This window comes from Tauraco erythrolophus, unplaced genomic scaffold (assembly GCF_009769465.1).
Source record: "Tauraco erythrolophus isolate bTauEry1 unplaced genomic scaffold, bTauEry1.pri scaffold_56_arrow_ctg1, whole genome shotgun sequence".
NCBI lineage: Eukaryota > Metazoa > Chordata > Aves > Musophagiformes > Musophagidae > Tauraco > Tauraco erythrolophus.
Genome location: NW_028238624.1, coordinates 327,843 through 349,350, shown reverse-complemented (window position 1 = coordinate 349,350; position 21,508 = coordinate 327,843). Strand labels below are relative to the sequence as shown.

General features: G+C 49.0%; 1 protein-coding gene across 1 annotated transcript; it reads right to left on the bottom strand.

Annotated features, from left to right (window-relative positions):
- Positions 1 to 18,015: 18,015 nt before the first annotated feature.
- Positions 18,016 to 18,978, bottom strand: LOC147525863 (olfactory receptor 14A16-like). Its single transcript, XM_086630862.1, has one exon. It carries the CDS (start codon positions 18,976 to 18,978, stop codon positions 18,016 to 18,018), a length of 963 nt encoding a protein of 320 aa, XP_086486988.1.
- Positions 18,979 to 21,508: the final 2,530 nt, after the last annotated feature.

Below are 21,508 nucleotides of genomic sequence, written 5' to 3'. Positions count from 1 at the left end.
ACAGGACTGAAATCTAAGAAAAACGGCCACACAGATAAGAGGTCAGTGAAGATGGAACGGAACAACGTGTGCCGCGGCTGAGTCCCCTTGCGAGCGGTCCCTTTGTAACAGTCCTCCGTGGAGCAAGCAGAGACCCACTCGCAGCCAGTGGATGACCCACGTCGGGAAGAGATGCCTGAGCCTGAGACTATTGTGAATCATGGGCACAGGTAGAGACACATTTACGCATTTCACATTTACGCATTTATGCATTTAAAGTCTGTATGGAGACGCATTTAAGGTCGGTATGATGACCCACGCCGGAGCGCATTTAAAGTTTGTTGATGACCCACACCAGAGCGAGTGGCTACAGCTCCTTAAAAGCCCAGGACTGGTAAAGCCCGCACTTGGGGCAAATCCGATGGGGTCAGGATTTGCCCCCCCCAGCGGGTAGGATTCACGCTTTCGCCGTGAGTAGGGGATCTACTGGAGCAAGGGACAATGGTGTAAGGACTCCTTTTCCTTTAAGAGAAGCGGCAGTAACAACTTGGAATGAACTGACCTGCACCCCCCCATTCCCTGCCCCCCTGCGCCTCTGGGGGGAGGAGGTAGAGTTGGAAAGAAGAAGCAAAAGGGGGGGAGTGGTGTTGTTTTTAAGACCTGTTAATAAATAGTTTTGCATTAAGAAAAAGCCTCTTTTGCCCGGGACCATGGTTGGTGGGTGCTCCTCTGTTCCTGTCTCGATCCTCAGCTCTTTTATTACATTTTTCTCTCCTCTCCATTTTACTGGACTAGGAGAGCTGCGTGGGGTTTAGTTGACGGATCGGCCTAACCCACGACAATATGCAAAATGTAATACGGATGAACTCGAGCTTGAATTGCACACCACAAAGTTTTCAATAGTGCAAACAGAGCCGCATTATTCACTTCCTTCAGAAGTGAACAATCTAAGCGTTGGATTATGTCTGCTACGTAAGCAGAATCAGTGACCAAATTCAAAGGTACCTGAGAGAACCGCTGAAAAGCCATGGCAACGGCCCTCAGTTCAACCAACTGGGCTGAGCCTGACTCGTGGCCTTCCAGCACCTGCCACTCAGATTCCTCCTTCCAGGTAACAATAGCTTTCCCAGTTTTCCCGGACCCGTCGGTGAAGGCGGTGGGTCCTTGCACTGGCACCCGACTATTTTTTGGCCACAAGGTAAAGCTTGTCGATTTTGCCAATTGCAGTAATTTATGGCTGGGCAGATGATAAGCAATCTGTCCCGAAAAGTTTTGCAGCGGAGCGCTGTTAGTAAGGCTCCACTCAAAGTATTCCTGCTGTACTGGAAGCACAATTGTTGCAGGATCCGCTGCCATTAATTGCAAACACCTTTGGCGGCATTTGATTATCAGACAAGCGATCAATTCAAACCATGTGGATGCTGTCTTTTTTGGCTGATGTGGCAAAAAGACCCATTACAAAATATGCAAAGGGTCAGGCCACTGTTTATTCCACTGGCCAATGATACCTGTAGGATGAAAATCTGGAGTGGTAATGAAAACACTGATATCAATGGAGGGATCCACTCGATAAACCTGACGAGCAGAAACAGCCTGTTGAACCTCCTCCAGCGCTCGTCGCGCTTCAGGAGTCAATTTCCGAGCTGAACTCAACTCGGGGTCCCCCTTTAAAATATTAAAAAGCGGGCAAAGTTGTGCTGTGGTTAGCCCTAGATAGGGACGTAACCAATTGATGACACCCAGCAATTTCTGAGCATCATTCAGGGTTTTAATAGAACCCGAGAATTGCACCTTTTGGTGTCGTATAGTTTGATCCAGAATTTTGACTCCTAAATATTTCCAAGGAGGATGCTTTTGAACTTTCTCCGGAGCCACCTGCAATCCATAAGAATGCAGAGCAGCGAGCAGCCGAGGCTGTATCCTCAGCAGCTCGTCCTGGGTGGATGCTGCCACCAGGATATCATCCATGTAATGGTAGCAGTATGCCTCAGGAAACTGCTCGCGGACTCCGGACAAAGCTTGAGCGACGTACCATTGGCAGATAGTCGGGCTGTTCTTCATGCCCTGAGGTAGAACCTTCCATTGATACCTCTTCGCAGGTTCGGCATTGTTAACTGCAGGCACAGTAAAAGCAAATTTTGGCTTGTCATCAGGATGTAAAGGAATAGTGAAAAAGCAATTCTTCAATGAATGATCAGGATTTCCCACCCTGCTGGAATCATGGTGGGTGCGGGCATACCAGGCTGCAATGCCCCCATGCTTTCCATGACTGCATTGATTTTTCGTAGATCCTGCAACAATCTCCATTTTCCTGATTTTTTCTTAATTACAAAAACAGGAGTGTTCCAGGGACTAGTGGAAGGCTCAAGGTGTCCCTGTTGTAATTTCTCCTGAACTAACTGATGAAGGGCGACTAGTTTCTCTTTTGGTAGGGGCCACTGGGGTTGCCAGATGGATTTGCTTACTAGCCACCGCAAAGGCAGCGTAGGATACTCTGCGCCCTTCAGCACAGTGGCCCCCATCAAAAATTTGTCCCAATCCGTACCCCCCAAGCCGCCAACACATCCCGCCCCCAGAGGTTAAGTAGAGCTGCAGTGACATAGGGCCGAACTGTAGCTGTTTGTCCCTCTGCATTTTTCACCACCACAGGTCGTTCGCTTAAATAGCTCTGTGTGGTTCCCCCCAACCCTGCAATGGCTGACCCCGCAGGGGCTAAAGGCCACGTAGGAGGCCACGCAGAGAAGGAGATGATTGTCACGTCAGCGCCCGTGTCGATCAAACCTCGGAGCTGAATCCTGGACAGCTGGGCATTTGGCAGGATTAGGGTACATGTCATCTGCGGCTTTTGACTAGAGATGTCTGCGGTCCAGAAGACCTGCGGAAGTCCCGTAGATCCAAAGCCGCCATCTCCATGACTTCGTTGTTCTGTCCTGGGAACACGCGACTTGAAAGGCACAAGTTGAGCAATTTGAGTCTTTTCAGGAATAGTGACGGGGGGGTGGGTGTGGAAACCATGGCACAAATCTGTCCTGTAAAGTCAGCATCAATAACTCCTGGGTGTACAAAGATCCCTTGAGGGGTGACACTAGATCTTCCCACCAGCAATGCACTCAGTCCCTGTCCTAGGGGCCCGAATACATTCAAGGGAACCTTATAAACACGACAGGATTCTAAGATGACTGTTGCTGCGGTGTGCACATCCACTCCGATTGATCCCTGGGTGCCGGCTCTAAGCTGGCTGAGTAGGCCTGTGTCGGTGCCATGCCCTGGGGAAGTATTTGTGTCTGAGTGCACATCCCCTTTGCGCTCCTGGTCGAGTTTCCCGAGCGTGTCAAGGGTCGACCATTGGCATGGTACATAGATTGACAGTATTTTGCAAAATGACCTGGCCTATCGCATCTCTCGCAGTGAGCAGCTTCCCTGTTCTCCTTCTTCTTCTTCTTTTGTCTAATCTGTTTCTGCTTGCTCTCAACCTTAGGTTGCCTTTTTAGTCCATGATCAGAATTTAATTGAATAGGCTGCAGAAGTGCAGCCAGAGCAGACTTAGGATTCTCAGATCCCATTTTGGAACAGGCTTCAACCATATCTGTTAGTGTAGGTTCCCCTGGCAAAGCATCTATGATCTTTCTACACTCATCATTGGCATTATCTCTTGCTAGTTGTCTGCACAACAGCTGCTGCAAGGTCTCATCTTTGACCTGCTTCTCGAGGGCGGCAGCAATCTTTTCCACGAAAGAGAAGAAATGCTCTTTCTGCCCCTGAGTTATTTTCACATATCGTGTTCCAGGAGCAGCCATGTCTATGCCTTTTAATAGGGCTCCCATACCAATCTTCTGAGCTTGCTCAAGGACCTGAGGATGCCAGGTGGCTTGAAGATCAGGATCAGAAAAGGCATTAGCTCCCATAAGAACATCTGCTGGAACTCCTTGTCTAGGATCAGCTGGAGGCAGCTGCATATTCCAGCCGCAGCTTTCTCAACCATCTTTCTCCAATTGGCCTCAAAAACTGAATATTGTACAGGTTGAAATAATACCTGACCTAAATGCTTAATATCAGATGGAGAGAGCAGGTCGGTATTCAGCACTCTAATAATCTGCATGACTTCAGGAGACCCTAGCCCATATTGTGCCACTTTGGATTGCAAATCTTGCTACTTATGCTACAAGTTTCTTAACACAAATCACAGAGAGAAAGAATTACTTCAACTAATACATAGAACATGACGAGTGAAATTAGTGCTGATGTTCCTGTGGGTAGGCAAACAGCCATTTAAGTGACTAAGCAATCTTGAAACAAATGTCAGCCAACTCAAGTTAGCTACCAAGTGCATATCCTGGTCTAGACAATCCTTATATCAAAGCACTAGATGTAAGAAGTGAGCATAATCTTACACAAGCCTAGAAAAGGACTGAATTTTGAGTCAAAAACTTCATCCTAAAAATCACACTTGACCTCCACAGTTTTAAAGCCAAAACCCCAGCATGCAAATCCAAAGTCAACCTTCTTATACCAGCATGAGAACATATGGCTGCGTAGAAACGTGCTGGTGAGCAGAGGGAGATCCGACATCTTTACTTTGCATTTTAAGGCATGAAAAAAGCACTGATTAAATAATGCATCCATTTGCTCTGCAGGGAAGAAAAGGACAAGTAAGCCGTGAGTAGTCTGGCTGTCAGAACAGAGCACTCAGCTCCTTCGGGCACTTTCAGATGACACAGAATTCCCTCTACCCCATTCTCGCAGTGAGCTGTCCTCCTAGATGGTGGCTACGGGCTTCAGCAAACCAAAGGGGCAGAGTTTGGTGTGCAAAAATACCTTGTGGAGTCCTACTGTCTTCAGCTTCCTGCTGAACCTCTGTGTTGGCACCTTCAGCTGTGTCTGCAACTCTGTTCTCATGGAGTTCCTCCGTTCCCGTCAGTACTGCACAACCGCCTCGCTCCTTCAGGCTCAAATCACCAACGTCCACGTGCTGCAATGGGTCAGTGGAGAAGCTGATGATGGGCTCTTTCCCCTCTGTTTCTTCCTCATCCTCAGCATCTCATCTCATGCCAGCGCCGCACTCGGCGCCACTTCCGGGGCCGCCGTCGCGGTCGGGGGGGCTGCCGTCGGGGGGGCTGGTTCAGCAGTTCTGCAATTTAAAGTTTATAAAGACCTGATTCTCATGGGTCTGAACTGCATCCAAAGCAGGTTCCGGAAAACAGACTCCTTTCTTGTTAGTCTTGATCCATAATTAAGTGGTAGAGCCAGTAATCCAGGAATTCAAATCCAACCTCACCTGCACAATCCACAATTTACTTAACAGTGACTACAATTTTAGGTTCTAATGTAAACTCACTTCTTATCCATAGGATAAGCTAGTTCACCTCTGAATTGCCAAGAAGCAGGGTGGCAGCGCAGGAACTCAGCTGCTCAAGGAAAGTTACGAAAAGAAGATAGTTCCAAATATGAGACTCTCGCAAGGAACAGGTTACCGCATTTAAACAGCTTAACTTACATTGATTCATCCACAAACTTTTTTACTCCTAATTTATTTTCCTTTTTAGGACATCACCATCAATTATGTTGCGAGTACTTATTCTTTATACTTTTTTGTAAGCCCTGAAGGCAACTCCTTTTTGCAGTGCAATGTGACAAAGTTCTAGTCCTCTTACCTGCTCCTCCTGCTAGTTTCTGTAGCACAGGGGGCCGTGTTAAAAAAGCTGGAAGAAGATCCGGGTAGACCCACAGCGTGTACACTGTCCCAAAACAGAACCAAATTCAAAGATGCATCATTAAAAACTTCTCTAGCTGTAGCTTCTTCCCATCTATAAGACTAAGCAGTACAATACTAACCACAACTAAATGCTCTCCTGTTTCTTGGGTAATCAAGCAATCTGCAGTCAGAGCAATCCTACAATAACTAGATAGATATGATAGATACGATATGTAGATAGGTAGATATGATCATAGAATCATAGAATCATAGAATCATAGAATCATAGAATCATAGAATCATAGAATCATAGAATCATAGAATCATAGAACGGTTCGGATTGGAAGGGACCTCAAAGATCATCTAGTTCCAACCCCCCTGCCATGGGCAGGGAAATCCTCCACTACACCAGGTTGCCCAAAGCCCCTCCAACCTGGCCTTGAACACCTCCAGGGATGGGGCAGCCACAGCTGCTCTGGGCAACCTGTTCCACTGCCTCACCACCCTCAATGTAAAAAATTTCTTTCTTATATCTAACCTAAATCTGCCCTCTTTCAGTTTAAATCCATTGCCCCTTGTCCTATCACTACACACCCTTGTAAAAAGTCCCTCTCCAGCTTTCCTGTAGGCCCCCTTTAGGTACTGGAAAGCTGCTATAAGATCACCCCGGAGCCTTCTCTTCTCCAGGCTGAACAGCCACAACTCTCTCAGCCTGTCTTCATAGCAGAGGTGCTCCAGCCCTCGGATCATCTTCGTGGCCCTCCTCTGGACTCGTTCCAGTAGCTCCATGTCCTTCTTGTGTTGGGGACTCCAGAGCTGAACACAGTATACCAGGTGGGGACTCACGAGAGCAGAGCAGAGGGGCAGAATCACTTCCCTTGACCTGCTGGCCACGCTCCTTTTGATACAGCCCAGGACACGGTTGGCTTTCTGAGCTGCCAGCGCACATTGCCGGCTCACGTTGAGCTTCTCATCCACCAGCACTCCCAAGTCCTTTTCTTCAGGGCTGCTCTCAATCCATTCTCCGCCCAGCCTGTACTTCTGCTTGGGATTGCCCTGACCCACGTGCAGGACCTTGCACTTGGCCTTGTTGAACTTGATGAGGTTCTCACAGGCCCATCTCTCCAGCCTGTCAAGGTCCCTCTGGATGGCATCCCTTCCCTCCAGCATGTCCACAACACCACACAACTTGGTGTCATCTGCAAACTTGCACCGCCCAATCTCACTTGTGTCATCTGCAAACTTGCACCACTCAATCCCACTGTCCATGTCTCCAACAAAGATGTTAAATAGCACTGGTCCCAGTACTGAGCCCTGAGGAACACCACTTATCACTGGCCTCCACGTGGATATTGAACCGTTGACCACAACTCTTTGAGAGCAACCATCCAGCCAATTCCTTATCCACCAAGTGGTCCATCCATCAAAACCACGTCTTTCCAGTTTAGAGATAAGGATGTTGTGTGGGACAGTATGAAATGCTTTGGATAAGTCCAGGTAGACAATGTCAGTTGCTCTTCCCCTATCCATCAATGCTGTAACCTCATCATAGAAGGCCACCAAATTAGTCAGGCAGGATCTGCCCTTAGTGAAGCCATGTTGGCTGTCACCAATCACCTCCTTGTTTCTATGTGCCTTAGCATAGTCGCCAGGAGGATCTGCTCCATGGTCTTGCCGGGCACAGAGGTGAGACTGACTGGCCTGTAGTTCCCTGGGTCTTTTTTCCCCTTTTTAAAGATCGGGGGTATGTTTCCCCTTTTCCAGTCATTGGGAACTTCAGCAGATTGCCACGACTTCTGAAATATACTGGATAGTGGCTTGGCAACTTCATCTGCCAGTTCCCTCAGGACCCGCGGATGCACCTCATCAGGTCCCATGGACTTGTCCACCTTCAGGTTCTTTAGATGGTCTTGAACCTGATCTTCTCCTACAGTGGGCGGTTCTTCATTCTCCCAGTCCCTGCCTTTGCCTTCTGGGACTTGGGCCATGACGCTAGAGCTCTTGCCAGTGAAGACTGAGGCGAAGAAGTCATTGAGAACCTCAGCCTTCTCCATATCCTGGGTGGCCAGGTCCCCAGTTTCCTTCCGGAGAGGGCCTACGTTTTCCCTAGATCTCTTTTTATCACTGACATATCTATAGAAGCCTTTCTTGTTGCCCTTGATGTCCCTGGCCAGATTTAACTCTATCAGGGCTTTGGGTTTCCTAATCTGATCTCTGGTTACTGGGACAATTTCTCTGTATTCTTCCCAGGCTACCTGTCCTTGCTTCCACCCCCTATAGGCTTTCTTTTTGTGCCCGAGTTGGTCCAGGAGCTCCTTATTCATCCATGCGGGCCTCCTGGTGTTCCTACCTGACTTTCTCTTTGTTGGGATGCAAAGACGGATGGGCGGGCGGGATAAAAAAAGGAAATTGAGGTGCTGAGAGGTTAGAAACCAGGAAACGTGTCTTTTAAGTCATAGCTTAGCATCTTAGCCCCTTTTCCCTGTTTTGTCCGCTGCAAGGTGTGATGTCAAGAAGCCTGATGTCCACTTCCAGGCATGCCTGGAGTTAGGCAAAGAATTGCTCTGATAGTCTATGCTTTTATTTTTCCCATACTCAGTAGTTCTTCCCTGTTGGAGCAGTGTTTTAGCTCAAAGTATCCTTGATTTAAGGAAAGCAATGCAAATGTTTATCTATATCCTGTATAACAATTCACAGGAGCTTGAATTAAGTAGCAGTTTATTTTTCTCCATCATCCACGACGGGTGGGCCGGAAGCGCGCGGCGCCGCGGGCTTTGTCTTACCGGAGCCCGTTCCGTGCGCGCCTTGTTCCGTCGGGGCTCCGTGGGGGGCACCGGGAGACAGGCGGAGCGGGGCAGGGGGATGGGCAACGGGCAACGACACCCGGAGGGTTTTGACACGGATTGAAAAACGTATCGACTTGTTGCGAGAACGGCGCTCTCCCGGTTACCAGCCGTGCCCCGGCCCGGCCCTCCCGCCTCCCCCGCGCCGGCACTGCGCAGGCGCCACCCGGCGGCGGGCGGGGAGCCGTTCCCGTGGCGACGGGTGGGCCGGTGTCCGCAGCCCGAGTGAGCCTCGACGCCCGCCGCGGCAGCGCTGGGTTGCTCTGGGCATTGCATCCCCTTCTTTGGCCGTTTCTGGGATACTGAGCAGAAACGGTCACTTTTGTCCCTGGGTAAAGAGGGTCAGGGCAGGTGGTGACTGAAGGGAATGCTTGTTTCTAGTACGGTCGTTAGTACTCAGGCTGCCACAACACCCGGCAGCTCCTTCACAGGGAATTTAAGACTCAATATGAAAACGCTCTCCAAAATTGGGGTTAGATCAGAGGTGGCTGTTATCTGGAAAATCCACCTTCACTCCCTTACAAGCGCAGAGGCTCGGCCTTTGTGTTTCCACCTGACTCTCCATCCCCATCAGCATCCCACTAACTGGGAAAAGGACCACCCCCTGCATGGCCAGAGCCGTTGCACAGTGCACAGAGCCCCTTTCACCCATTTTTTCCTTGCCAAGCTTAATTCAGCAGAGCAGCTGCAGCCTAGCATGATGCCAGGGCTCGCTGACCGCTTGTCCTTGCCCTGTGCATCTCGAGACGGGATCCCAGCAGGTGCAGCCCTGGGGAATGAGTCTCCATCTTGGCCAACCCAAGTGACTCCGGTCTCGGAAGTGATCGGAGATCGTGCGTGGTGAGATCCCGGGACGCTGCCACGGCCCAGCCTGCCCTGTCATTCGAGGCAAAAGGTTTCAGCTGCAATCTAGCCCCTCCGAGTTCACTGCCCGAGCGGGAGCCGTGCCGAAACAGTGTCCTGGGATCTCACCATGCACGTTATCCCCAGAGGGAACTCACACACTCAGCAGCGATCCTGGCAGAGGAAGAAAGGTGTGGAGGGAGAGGTAATAACTGTTACCTGATCAACTGGTATAGATGGAAAACGCGGAGAGGTTTCACAGAAACAAAGCCTTCTTCAGACCTGGAACAGAAGCAGAAAATGGCAAGCTGAATCCAGGTCGAGAGCAGTTGCTCTGAGCTTAGCACAATTATGCTAATTTGGTAATTAAAGAAAAGAAAATGTGGTGGCATTTGTGGGGCGGGAGGCATGGTAGTGAGATGAAAGGCAATAAGGGTGATGGGTGCTGGGGGACCAGGCTCTGGCTGATGCTCAGCAGCCAACCTGTGCCCGTGCCCAGCACGTCGTCAGATCCTGCGCACCGAGACACCCGAAACTGCTGCAGAGCAAAACCTCGGGGCTCGCCAGCACGTCTCTGCAGCCACAGCAAGACCCAGCGTGGTGTAGCCAGCACCCAGCAAAGCCCACATGCACTCGTCACAGACTATAGCTGACTTTGCATGGCTGCCTTGTGTTGTAGGTTAGTGGGGGGAAGAGAAACCTGACCCCAAAACACTTTGCTCTGCAAGTTCCCCCACTTTTTCGAAGTACGATGTTCCCCAGTCACCATGTCTTGCTTTCATCCTTCTCCAGTGGAAAAACACATTGATCAATCATGGGAAAACAAAGTTTTATGGGTTTCAGCTTTATTATAAACATGGGAAAACCCCATCTGTACTAAGTGACATATTAGAATTTGCCAATCAAATAGAAACCGCCATTGTCTCAGGAACTAGCTAAGTAAGTTATAAGCTGAGCATAGAAACCCATGATATTTTTGAAGGGTAAACGAGCTTGCTAATGTGTTACCATATAAGGGACATACTATTACTGAGCAAATGCTTTGTGCAAGGCTTGCTTAAATGTTACGGAAAAGGGGCAACAGCTATGGTCTAAACCTCTTGTTGCATAGTGTTAAGTGGGAGAAGCTTGCATACGACTAATCTTGTGTGACCACTTTTAAGTTAACTCAGCTCAAGTCCCTGCTGTAAAATACTAGCTGCCCAGGAGGAGGCTGGTGAGAAAAGAAAAGACAGATCAGATGGACTCCGGCAAGGCTGTGACTCACGTCTCACACCTCTGCAGGGAGGAAGGGATGCACAGAAACTGGCCCATGTAGGAAAGATAAGGACTAATAAAAACTAACATTTGTCTTCAGATAGTGACAAGTAAGGCGACCAGATGTCCACTCAAGGACAGACCAGGCTGGAACCAGTTTGGCTCTGCAAGCTCAGCAAAATCAGGGATTTTAGGAAAGAGGTGAAAAGTGCACAGTGAGGAAGACCTCCGGCCTTCATCCTGAAGACCCCTGCCCACGTGAGGAAGACCTCCGGCCTTCATCCTAAAGACCCCTGCCCACGACCACCAGAAGGCGTGTCAAGGAGAAGCCTGAGGCGGATCCTGAGGCGGGGACTACGGAAATGACTTCCTGGGAGAGACTGACATGAGGGGGGGGGGCTATGAGTATGTTTGTATAAATACAAGAAAAACTGCCACGGCGGGGGTGCGTCTTGGTGGAGCAGAGACTCCCGGCGCACCCAGCGCTGTTTGCTTGCTTGCCCTAAATAAATTTTAACTATTAATTTTACAGTTATTGGCTGTTGAGAATCATTTTCTCGCCAAACTATTGAAATTAACCTATAACACCATCTCTTTGCAGGAATTGAATCTCAAGGGGAAAATGCAGCGGTTTGCTTTGAGGCACTGTTGTGTGCAGGCCATATTGTGCCATCAATAAGTCCTTGGAACACTCCAATTTTCACATTACCAAACAAGAACGGAAAGTGGAGATTGTTGCATGATCTGCGAGCAGTTAGTGCAATAATGGAGGACATGGGAAGCTTACAACCAGATTTACCGTCCCCATCAATGATTCCAGAAAAGTGGAAGTTGGTAGTAATTGACTTAAAAGATTGTTTTTTCACAATACCATTACATCCAGATGATGCGGAACGTTTTGTGTTTACAGTACCTTCTGTAAATAGAGCTGAGCCGGCGAAAAGATATCATTGGATTGTGTTGCTGCAAGGCATGAAAAATTCTCCTACAATATGCCAGATGTTCGTTGCATGGACCTTAGATCCAATTCGTAAAACATACCCACAGTACTTAATATATCACTATATGGATGATATATTGATTGCTGGGGAAGAACTTGATGCAAAAACGCTTATACCTGAACTTACTACACAACTGGAAGGAAAGGGACTGAAAATTGCTCCAGAGAAAGTTCAAGAAAAGACACAGTGGTATTATCTGGGATGGATTATCACAGAAGCTCAGATAAGACCACAAAAGGTCGAGCTGAAAACAAACACTAAAACGTTGTCAGATGTGCAAAAGTTGGTCGGTAATATTCAGTGGGTGCGCAATATTTGTGGAATCACAAATGATGACCTAAGTCCTCTAATTCAGTTATTGGGGACAAGCAACCATGCAAATGAATCCAGAGAAATTGGACCATCCCAAAAAATAGCTTTGCAAACAATTTCAGCAAAATTAACTTCTCAGTACGGATCGAGGTTTGTCAAAGATGAACCGATAACATTAATAATTGTCAATACTAATCAAAACAGGAAGTATCCATTTGCTCTTTTTATGCAATGGGACAAATCCAAAAGATCCTTTATCAATTCTAGAACGGGTTTTCCTGCCCATGCAGACACACAAAACCATCACAACAAGAATGGAATTGCTTGCCCTTCTGACAATGAAAGGACGGACACGTCTATTAGAAATAGCAGGGAAAGATCCTGAAACAATAGTATTACCAATTGCATCTGTCTGGCTTGAATGGAGTTTACGACACTCATTAGAATTACAAACAGCACTATGTGGATTTTCGGGTCAATTAAGTAATCAGTTCCCTGCTCATAAGATGTTAACATTTTTAACTGACCAAGATTTTGTTTCAACTCCACAACTGTCGGAGGTTCCGGTGGAAGGACTTACAATATTCACTGATGCAGGATGGAAATCAAAAAAGGCTGTGAGTACGTGGCAATCTTCAACAGGTACCTGGGAGGAACATGTCATCAAAGGAGGCCCGAAGGACTCGTTACAGACTCTTGAACTGCAAGCAGTGGTATGGACATAGAATCATAGAATCATAGAATCATTAGGGCTGGAAGGGACCTTCAAAGGTCATCTAGTCCAACCCCCCTGCAACAAACAGGGATATCTCCAACTAGATCAGGTTGCTCAGGGCCTCGTCCAACCTGGCCTTGAACGTCTCCAGGGATGGAGCATCCACCACCTCTCTGGGCAACCTGTTCCAGTGTTCTACAACTCTCATGGTAAAAAATTTTTTCCTAATATCCAACCTGAATCTACCTCCCTCTATTTTAAAACCATTACCCCTTGTCCTATCACAACAGGCCCTCCTGAACAGCCTCTCCCCATCTCTCTTGTAGGCCCCCTTGAGGTACTGGAAGACCGCTATAAGGTCACCCAAGAGCCTCCTCTTCTCCAGGCTGAACAGCCCCAACTCTTTCAGCCTGTCCTCACAGGAAAGGTGCTCCAGCCCTCTTATCATCTTTGTGGCCCTCCTCTGCACCCTCTCCAACTGGTCCATGTCCTTCTTATGTTGGGGACACCAGAACTGGACGCAATACTCCAGGTGAGGTCTCACGAGGGCAGAGTAGAGGGGGAGAATCACCTCCCTCGACCTGCTGGCCACGCTCCTCTTGATGCAGCCCAGGACGCGGTTGGCCTTCTGGGCCGCAAGAGCACATTGCCGGCTCATATTGAGCTTCTCGTCCACCAGTACTCCCAAGTCCTTCTCCTCAGGGCTGCTCTCGATCCATTCTCCGCCCAGTCTGTATTTGTGCCTGGGATTGCCATGACCCAGATGTAGGACCTTGCACTTGGCCTGGTTAAACTTCATGAGGTTGGTACGGGCCCACCTCTCCAGCCTGTCGAGGTCCCTCTGGATGGCATCCCTCCCTTCCAGCGTGTCGACGGCACCACACAGCTTGGTGTCATCGGCGAACTTGCTGAGGGTGCACTCCATGCCACTGTCCACGTCACCGACAAAGATGTTGAAGAGGGCCGGGCCCAACACGGACCCCTGAGGGACACCACTCGTGACCGGTCTCCACTTGGACATCGAGCCGTTGACCACTACTCTCTGAGTGCGGCCATTGAGCCAATTCCTTATCCACCGAGTGGTCCATCCATCAAACCCATGCCTCTCTAGTTTGGAGAGAAGAATGTCGTGCGGGACAGTGTCAAAGACATTTTCAAACTGGATTCAGCAACCTATCAATATTGTTTCAGATTCGTTATATGTGGTAGGTATAGTACGTTGATTAGAACGGGCTATGATAAAGGCAATATCTAATCCAGTTTTAGGCAAGTTATTAAGTCAGCTGTTACATTTACTAAATACGCGCTCTGTTCCTTACTTTATTACACATATAGTAGTCATTTAATTCAACAAGGCTTAGCAATTGGCAATAACCGTGCTGATCAATTAGTAGCACCTGCGTGGACGGGACCACCTATAGATACTTTCCAACAAGCTCGTATGTCTCATGACTTTTTTCACCCATCAGCCAAGGTGCTCCAGAGACAATTTCATATCCCCTTAGCAGACGCACAAGGCATAGTAAAGTCCTGTGCTTCCTGTCAGAAACTAGGCTTTGGTCTCGGTCAAGGTGTCAATCCACGAGGACTACAAGCACTCCAACTGTGGCAAATGGATGTTACTCATGTAACAGAGTTTGGACGTTGGAAATACGTGTGTGTCTGTATAGACACATTCTATGGCAATTTGGGCTACTGCACAAACTGGAGAGACCACACGACATGTCGAACGACATTTATATGCTTGCTTTGCAGTTTTAGGGGTTCCATGTGAAATTAAGACAGATAACGGACCCGCTTATGCTTCGCTTCGTTCGTTTTTGCAATCTTTGGAGTATCACTCACCGCACTGGGATACCGCATTCCCCCACTGGTCAAGCCATCATTGAGCGCTCCCACCACACGTTAAAAAACACGTTGTTAAAACAAAAAGGGAGAACTCAGGGTTGGCTGCCCAGTGATCGATTAATGAAAATGTTGTATGTCCTGAACTTTTTACGGCTGGTGGGAAACAGTGATGAGCCGCCTATGATAGTAAACAGTAAAGGAATGGGCTCGTTCTGGAAAGAAAAAACGCAAGGCCTAGTATTTTGTAAAGATTTAAAAACAGGGAAGTGGGAAGGAGCAGTAGAATTAAAAGTAACAGGCAGAGGATATATGTGTTTGCTTACAGGAAACGGACCACTGTGGGTTCCGGCGAAGTGGGTAAAACCATATATACCCGAAGCAAACTAGAATGTGGCTTCTTCCCACAGATACATACTGGTTACTGACAAGAAATGGTTCAAAAGACTCATAATAGAAGATTTCATGTCAATATGTAAACTGTTTTTATGGTTCTTGTTGTTTGGTGTATTGCAGGTGGGGGGGTTGCTTGTATGCAATTTGAAAAATCTGCTGTTGGCCAGCAGAGCACATACTGGGCAGCCTTGTTGCACGCACTGGCCACGCGTGCAGCAACGCCCAGTCAGTATCTTTATAGACTCTGTTGAGGGTGTAAAAGAGATGGCTCAGAGCGGAGCGGAAGGAGGCTGCAGATAAACAGGGGACGCCCTGAAGGTACTGTGCCTGCCTCCCTTCTCCGCGATGACCCTGCTGATTGATATCCTCCTGCTCAGCGGAATCTTGGGCATAGTAATAGACGAAGCACGCATTGGTCTTCAATATTTGCACCAGGATGAAAAGCCTTCTATTAGTTTTGGTAGCTAACGCAATGATTCTCTTAATAATTTCTTGTCTGTTACACTTGCTCACGAAAATGATTGAATGGGCTGTAAAACAAGTCTGGACTGTTCAAAACCAAGAAGGGGGATGTGTGGAAGGATACCTGAGAATCAACAGACATGTGAACAATCCAGCCTTTCCTGGGAGCACGTGCCTGGATGCAGAAAGGGAATTTGACACCATGATGACGTTGCTTCCGGGATGCAAACAGTCATACTAAGGGGTGGGCCATTGTTTGTATAGTAACCAATCATAGATTGCCAAGACTCGTTTAGAAAGCTATAAGCACGCTGAGTGTATGCAAATAAAGGTTCACTTGTTTGATCACATTGATCGTGTCAGGTGTCCTCACTTATCTCCCGCAAGGCACAAGGCTCTCCTGGTTGGAGCCAAGTCTTCTCCTCCACCTCTGCTCTGGAGCTGCTGCTGTGGCTCTGGGCCAGCTGGGAGTCCAGCTTTCCCCTCGGTAAAAGGGGCAGGTTGAGTCTTTCATCCCAGGATGTGTCTGGCTTCCCTTGCACTGGGCCAGATCTGCAGTCCTCTGTTGCTTCCCTCCTAGGTGACAATAATCTCAATTTCTTCTCTGTGAATTAGAAGGGAACCTGACCGTAACCCCTTTTTACTGAAAATTTGGAGCAGTTGCTAATGAAATTGTGTCTATTTCCAGAAGAAATGCAAGAGTCAGTCCTGTCTCCTTGAATTCAGCAGAGCCCTGTCCCTACTGTCCTCCACGTTGTCCTCCATTGCAGAAAAGAGCTTCTGAAGCAAAGCAAAGCGAAGCAAAGCAAAACACTGGAAGCTTGAAATTGCAGAAATCATAGAATCATAGAATCATAGAATGGCATAGGCTGAAAGGGACCTTAGAGATCATCTAATCCAACCTCCCTGTCATGGACAGGGACGCCCATTTATATTGTTTAAATGGGAGAGTAGAAAAAAAAAATATTATTAATCAACGCAATGATTTTCCACTGGAAAGGTTTTTCTGGCAAAACTGCAAGGAATGTGGTAAAGCCAACCAGTCTGTAATATTCTGATCCTTCTTGTCCTTCTTGCAGATGGGTTTGATATTTGCCTTATCTCAGGGCCTTGGAACCTCCTTGATCTCTCTGGGTTTTCTGAGATGTTTGAGAGAGGTCCCACGATGAGACTGGCCAGCTCCACCAGCACCTCTCTGCCCCTTCCCACACTAAAAGCCTTCTCCATGTCGCCCATTTCCAGAGGAGTGCCCAGGACACAGTGCACACCTCTCCCGGTCCTTGGGGCCTGTTCAGATGAGAACCAGAAGTGATTTCTCCCAGCAGGCCCATGACTCCAACGGGTTCTCGGAGTGACTCGCAGCTTTCCTGAGCATCTTTCTCAGTCCATAGGCTGTAGATGAGGGAATTGACCAGGAGCATGAGAACGATCTAGAAAAAGGGCTTTGTCAGACTGTCTCAGGAGGGCTGCTCTGGGTGTCACACACCCAAGGCTGAGGGTGTCATAGAAAACAGTGGCGCTAGTGAGGTGAGAGGAGCAGGGGAGAAGGTCGTCTGGACGGGAGATCTGCCCCAGGGTGGCAGCTTTGTTACACACAGGATGGCCATGTGAACAGGAAGGGGAGGATGGCATCTAAAGAGCAGGTTATGAAAGGGAAGAGCATGAGTGTCACTGTGTGAGAGCTCCAGCAACAGGGTGAATTCCCAGAGGAAGACATCCACTCCATCAAGGCCACAGAGCTGTGTCTGTGACATGACTGAAATGATTACTGGAGATGACAGAAATGCCCCTAGCAAAGGTGTAGCTGCCCTCTGGAGACAGATACTCCAGTTCGTGAGTCTTGTAGAGAGCAGAGGGTGGCACACAGCCCAGTACTGATCACAGGATGTGGTCACCAGTAGTAAAGCCTCTCTACATGCAAAAGGTGCAGGAAACACTACTAAGACCATGATGAGCAGAGATGGTGCTGTCCCCAGTCAAGAGGCCAGCCATCATCTGAGGTAGGGTGGTGGATCTATAGAAGGTCTCCAGGGAAGACAAATGTCTCAAGAAGAAGCTCATGGGGGTGTGCAAATGCTGGTTTGTCACCACCAGCATGATGGTGAGGGTTTTCCCAAACACAAACACCATGTAGGTCATGAGCAAGAGGAAGAAGAGATTTGTCTAAGGCCTGGGAATATTCTCCATTCCGGGATAGACTCCATGATTGCCCCATTGCCCTTTCTCCAAGGATGATTTTAGGTCCTTCTTTTCCCCTCTAACTTTGTAGGGAACCAATGAGGAAAAACATTTGATTCAATTTTAGTTGTTTGGGTCACAGACAGACAAGTCAGTGCAGGTACATTTAGTTTGTTTGATTAGAGAAGGAGTAAAGCTCCTTAATTACACGGTCGCTGGGTCATAGCTGAGACAGATAATGAAGCAAAAGTGGAGTGTTCCTATTTATTTGGTCACAACATTATCACAAAATAAAACAAAATAAAACAAAATAAAACAAAACAAAATAAAATAAAATAAAATAAATAAAAAAATTAGAATAAAATAGAACTAATAAAATAAAAGTAATAAATTAAAATTAATAAAAATTAATGAAGATTTTAAAAATCTCAATCAGGTAAGAATGACAATCACAAAAGTAATAAAGAAAGGTTGAGCCAGTAATGAGCTACACTATGAGTCATATGTTGAAGATGGACACACTATAGCTTCTGGAAAACATCCTGTCATCAGCTTCCACAGTGCATCCTTGAGCTCCTGGTTCCTCATGCTGTAGATGACGGGATTCACTGCTGGAGGCACCATCGAGTACAGAACTGCAATCAGAAGGTCCAGGGATGGAGAAGAGATGAAGGGGGGTTTTAGGCAGGCAAAGATGGCAGTGCTGATAAACAGGGAGACCACGGCCAGGTGAGGGAGGCACATGGAAAAGGCTTTGCGCCGTTGCTGCTCAGAGGGGATCCTCAGCATGACCCTCAAGATCTGCACATACGACACCACAATGAACACAAAACACCCCAAAAAGATGAAAGCACTGAACACAAGAAGTTGAAATTCCCTGAGGTAGGAGTGTGAGCAGGAGCGCTTGAGGATCTGGGGAAGTTCACAGAAGAACTGGTCCACAGCATTGTCCTTGCAGAACGGCAGTGAAAATGTAGTGATCGTGTGCAGGAGAGAATAGAGGAAACCACTGCCCCAGGCAGCTGCTGCCATGTGGACACAAGCTCTGTTGCCCAGGAGGGTCTCGTAGTGCAGGGGCTTGCAGATGGCAACGTAGCGGTCATAGGCCATGACAGTGAGAAGATAAAACTCTGCTGACATCAAAAAGAGAAATAGAAAGAGCTGGGCAGCACATCCCAAGTAGGAGATGGCCCTGGTATCCCACAGGGAATTGGCCATGGCTTTTGGAACAGTGGTGGAGATGGAGCCGCGGTCAAGGAGGGAGAGGTTGAGGAGGAAGAAGTACATGGGGGTGTGGAGGTGGTGGTCACCAGCTACGGCTGTGATGATGAGGCCATTTCCCAGGAGGGCAGCCAGGTAGATGCCCAGGAAGAGCCAGGAGGTCAAGAGCTGCAGGTCCCGTGTGTCTGCGAATGCCAGGAGGAGAAACTCGGAGATGGAGCTGCTATTGGACATTTGCTTCCTCTGAGCATGGGGACCAGTGCAAGGAAGGAAAGTCATCGACAACTTAGGGTAGACTTTTCTTAGCAAAACCAAAGTCATGTCCTACAGACCTTCCCCTTGCAACAAAGCCCACCCCCATGTTTCCCTTTTCTAGGAGACCTTCGTCAGCTCCATGGCTGAAGCTCTGGTTTGGTGCCAGTTGAACGTGCTGGGAGGAGCCGAGCCTCTGCCCGCTGGCTGCCAAGGTGTCAGCCCTGCTCTGCAGCAGTGAGCTTACAGGAACGGTGGAAGCAGGGACCAGTCCTGGTGTTCAACATTGTCAGATGAAACCACCCCTAACACAGAAGGGCTGGTCAGCACCTGCACTCCCAGTGCTAAGGAATGTGGATGGAAGAAGGCAGATTGAAGGGTTTAAAAAAAAAAAAAAATTCCACCGTCCTATCTGAGGATTGATTTGGGATGTCAGAAACCCTCAGTGTTTCTGCTGCACTCAGGGAGAACGGGGTGAATTCTGCAAGGCAAGAGGATGGCCTGTGGCTTAGATTGAAGTGGGGGGAGCTGGGCTGTCCCTCAGTTCCAGACACCCTGGCCTTTCACCTTTCCGAGATTGAGGGCCATCACACTGTCATGTTTGCATGAAAAGTCATCAGACACTGCTGAGAGCAGAGGGATCCACTGCAGACCTCAAAATGTCTCACCCTTTCTCAAGGTCTGAGCACCCCACTTCCAGCCCAGGACACACACGGCTCATTGCACCAACCCAACAGCATTTCCTGGGTCACAGCATCTCTGTGCTTACCCATGGGGCTTTCAGAGAACACAAAGGTGCTGTGGGACAGATTTGCATTGTGCAGGGCAGCTCACAGCTCAGGACACCTCAAGGAGATGCAGAAGTGATTTCATGACGGCGTCTCACTAAGGGAAAACCAGCTCCTTCCCCAGCCCCACAGACTGCACTGCCCACAGCCCCACAGATCAGAGGAAAGCTGGGATGCTTGTTCCCATGGACACACCCGCAGGAAAGGACCCACCAGATCAGCGTGTGCCTCTGCAGCTGAAACTCCCATCCCCAGAGAGCCTGACAGCAAGAACAAGATAACAGCAGCAACACCACAGACAAGTGGAGAAAGAAGGAGAACTCCAGCGAGGGTCGGGCTGGGAGAGGCCAGGGCAGAAGCAGCCGGGCACTGGGCACAGCGTTCCCCTGACCCAGCCATGCGTGCCACCTCCCAGACACCAGCAGTGGCGGGCAGTTGCTCTCAGCCCCTGTGCTCTGCGGAGGGACCTGGGCACGTGGCTGGAGAGCTGCACCGTGGCTCTGCGGGAGCTCTGGTTGCAGAGGAGGTGGGTCATGTCTCGGACCCCACAGCCCTGAGGGCTTTGCTGGTGGGAGAGGAGGCAAAGGGGCTTGTTCAGAGGAAGGGGTCTCCATTGGAGGGGGTGATATGGAGTTTTCTGAATTTTTCCCTCCCACAACATTTCTGGTTTCAGTTTCCTCTCATACCCTGGTCATACCTCTGCTGCCTGGAAATTCTCACCGTGGATGGTGTTTTCCAGTCCCATCTCTTTCTCCTGTTAGTGCTCATGGAACCCGTCCCACCCTCTGCACTCACCTTGGCCCTACAGAAACCTGCCTGTTTGCAGGGCACTGTGTGGGCACAGGTTCCTGGTTGCAGGTGGAGAAGGTCAGGTCAGAAACATCCTGCTGGGTCCAGCATGGCGATCCTGGTGCTGTCCAGAGGCAGAGGAGTGGCTGAAGGCCTTTTATGTGGCTGTTAGCAGACCTCCTGACCACTCATAAGTTGCAGATCAAGAGTCTCAAGTTCTTGTTCAAACTTGACAACTTGCTTTTCTATTTTTTTCCTTCTCTCACCCCAATCCCTGCTCCTGTCCCCTGCCCTTAGAGTAGGAAACTGAAAACCCAGACTCGAGAAGTCTCTACAGTGAATCCTGCCTTGACCTTCCTCTTGAAACGTCCCCTTGGCAGCTTCCTAGTGGGAACGTGGAGCTGTGAGCAGCCCTGACCCACACAGCACCCTCTCGACAGCAGAAGGACCCTGTCCTACTGGAGGTGGCTCCTTCCACCCACAGCTTCTCCCGGCAGTGCTGTGTGGAGCTCCCCAGGCAGCTGAGTGCTGACCCTGACAGGCAGCAGAGTCCCTGCCCCGGATCAAAGACCACTGAGGGGCAGGGACCCTGCTTGGAAGGACAGTCCTGGGCCCCCCTGGCTGCACACCCCTGCAGCCGTGCCCAGCAGAAGGCAGCCATCATGCCCTGTCCCTCTGATGGCGCAGCAGGAAATCCCTGCTCAGGAGCGAGTTCTCCTCTGCAACAGAGAAACTGGGGGAGTCAGCCTGGCAGATCCTGTAAACTGTGGGATGTAGCAGCTTTAGGAGATCCCTCCATGTACCCCATCTGCACTGACCTGCAGCCAGAGACTTACCTGGTTGACTCTCCCACACTGAGATCTCATCATCCTCACACCCCAGGATGCCTTTAACCCCTCTCTGCCTCCCTCCTCTCCCCTCGGTGCCTGCAGGCA

Bases quoted from the DNA above. Each gene is read 5' to 3' on its own strand.
- LOC147525863 (XM_086630862.1), bottom strand. From the start codon at position 18,978: ATGTCCAATAGCAGCTCCATCTCCGAGTTTCTCCTCCTGGCATTCGCA.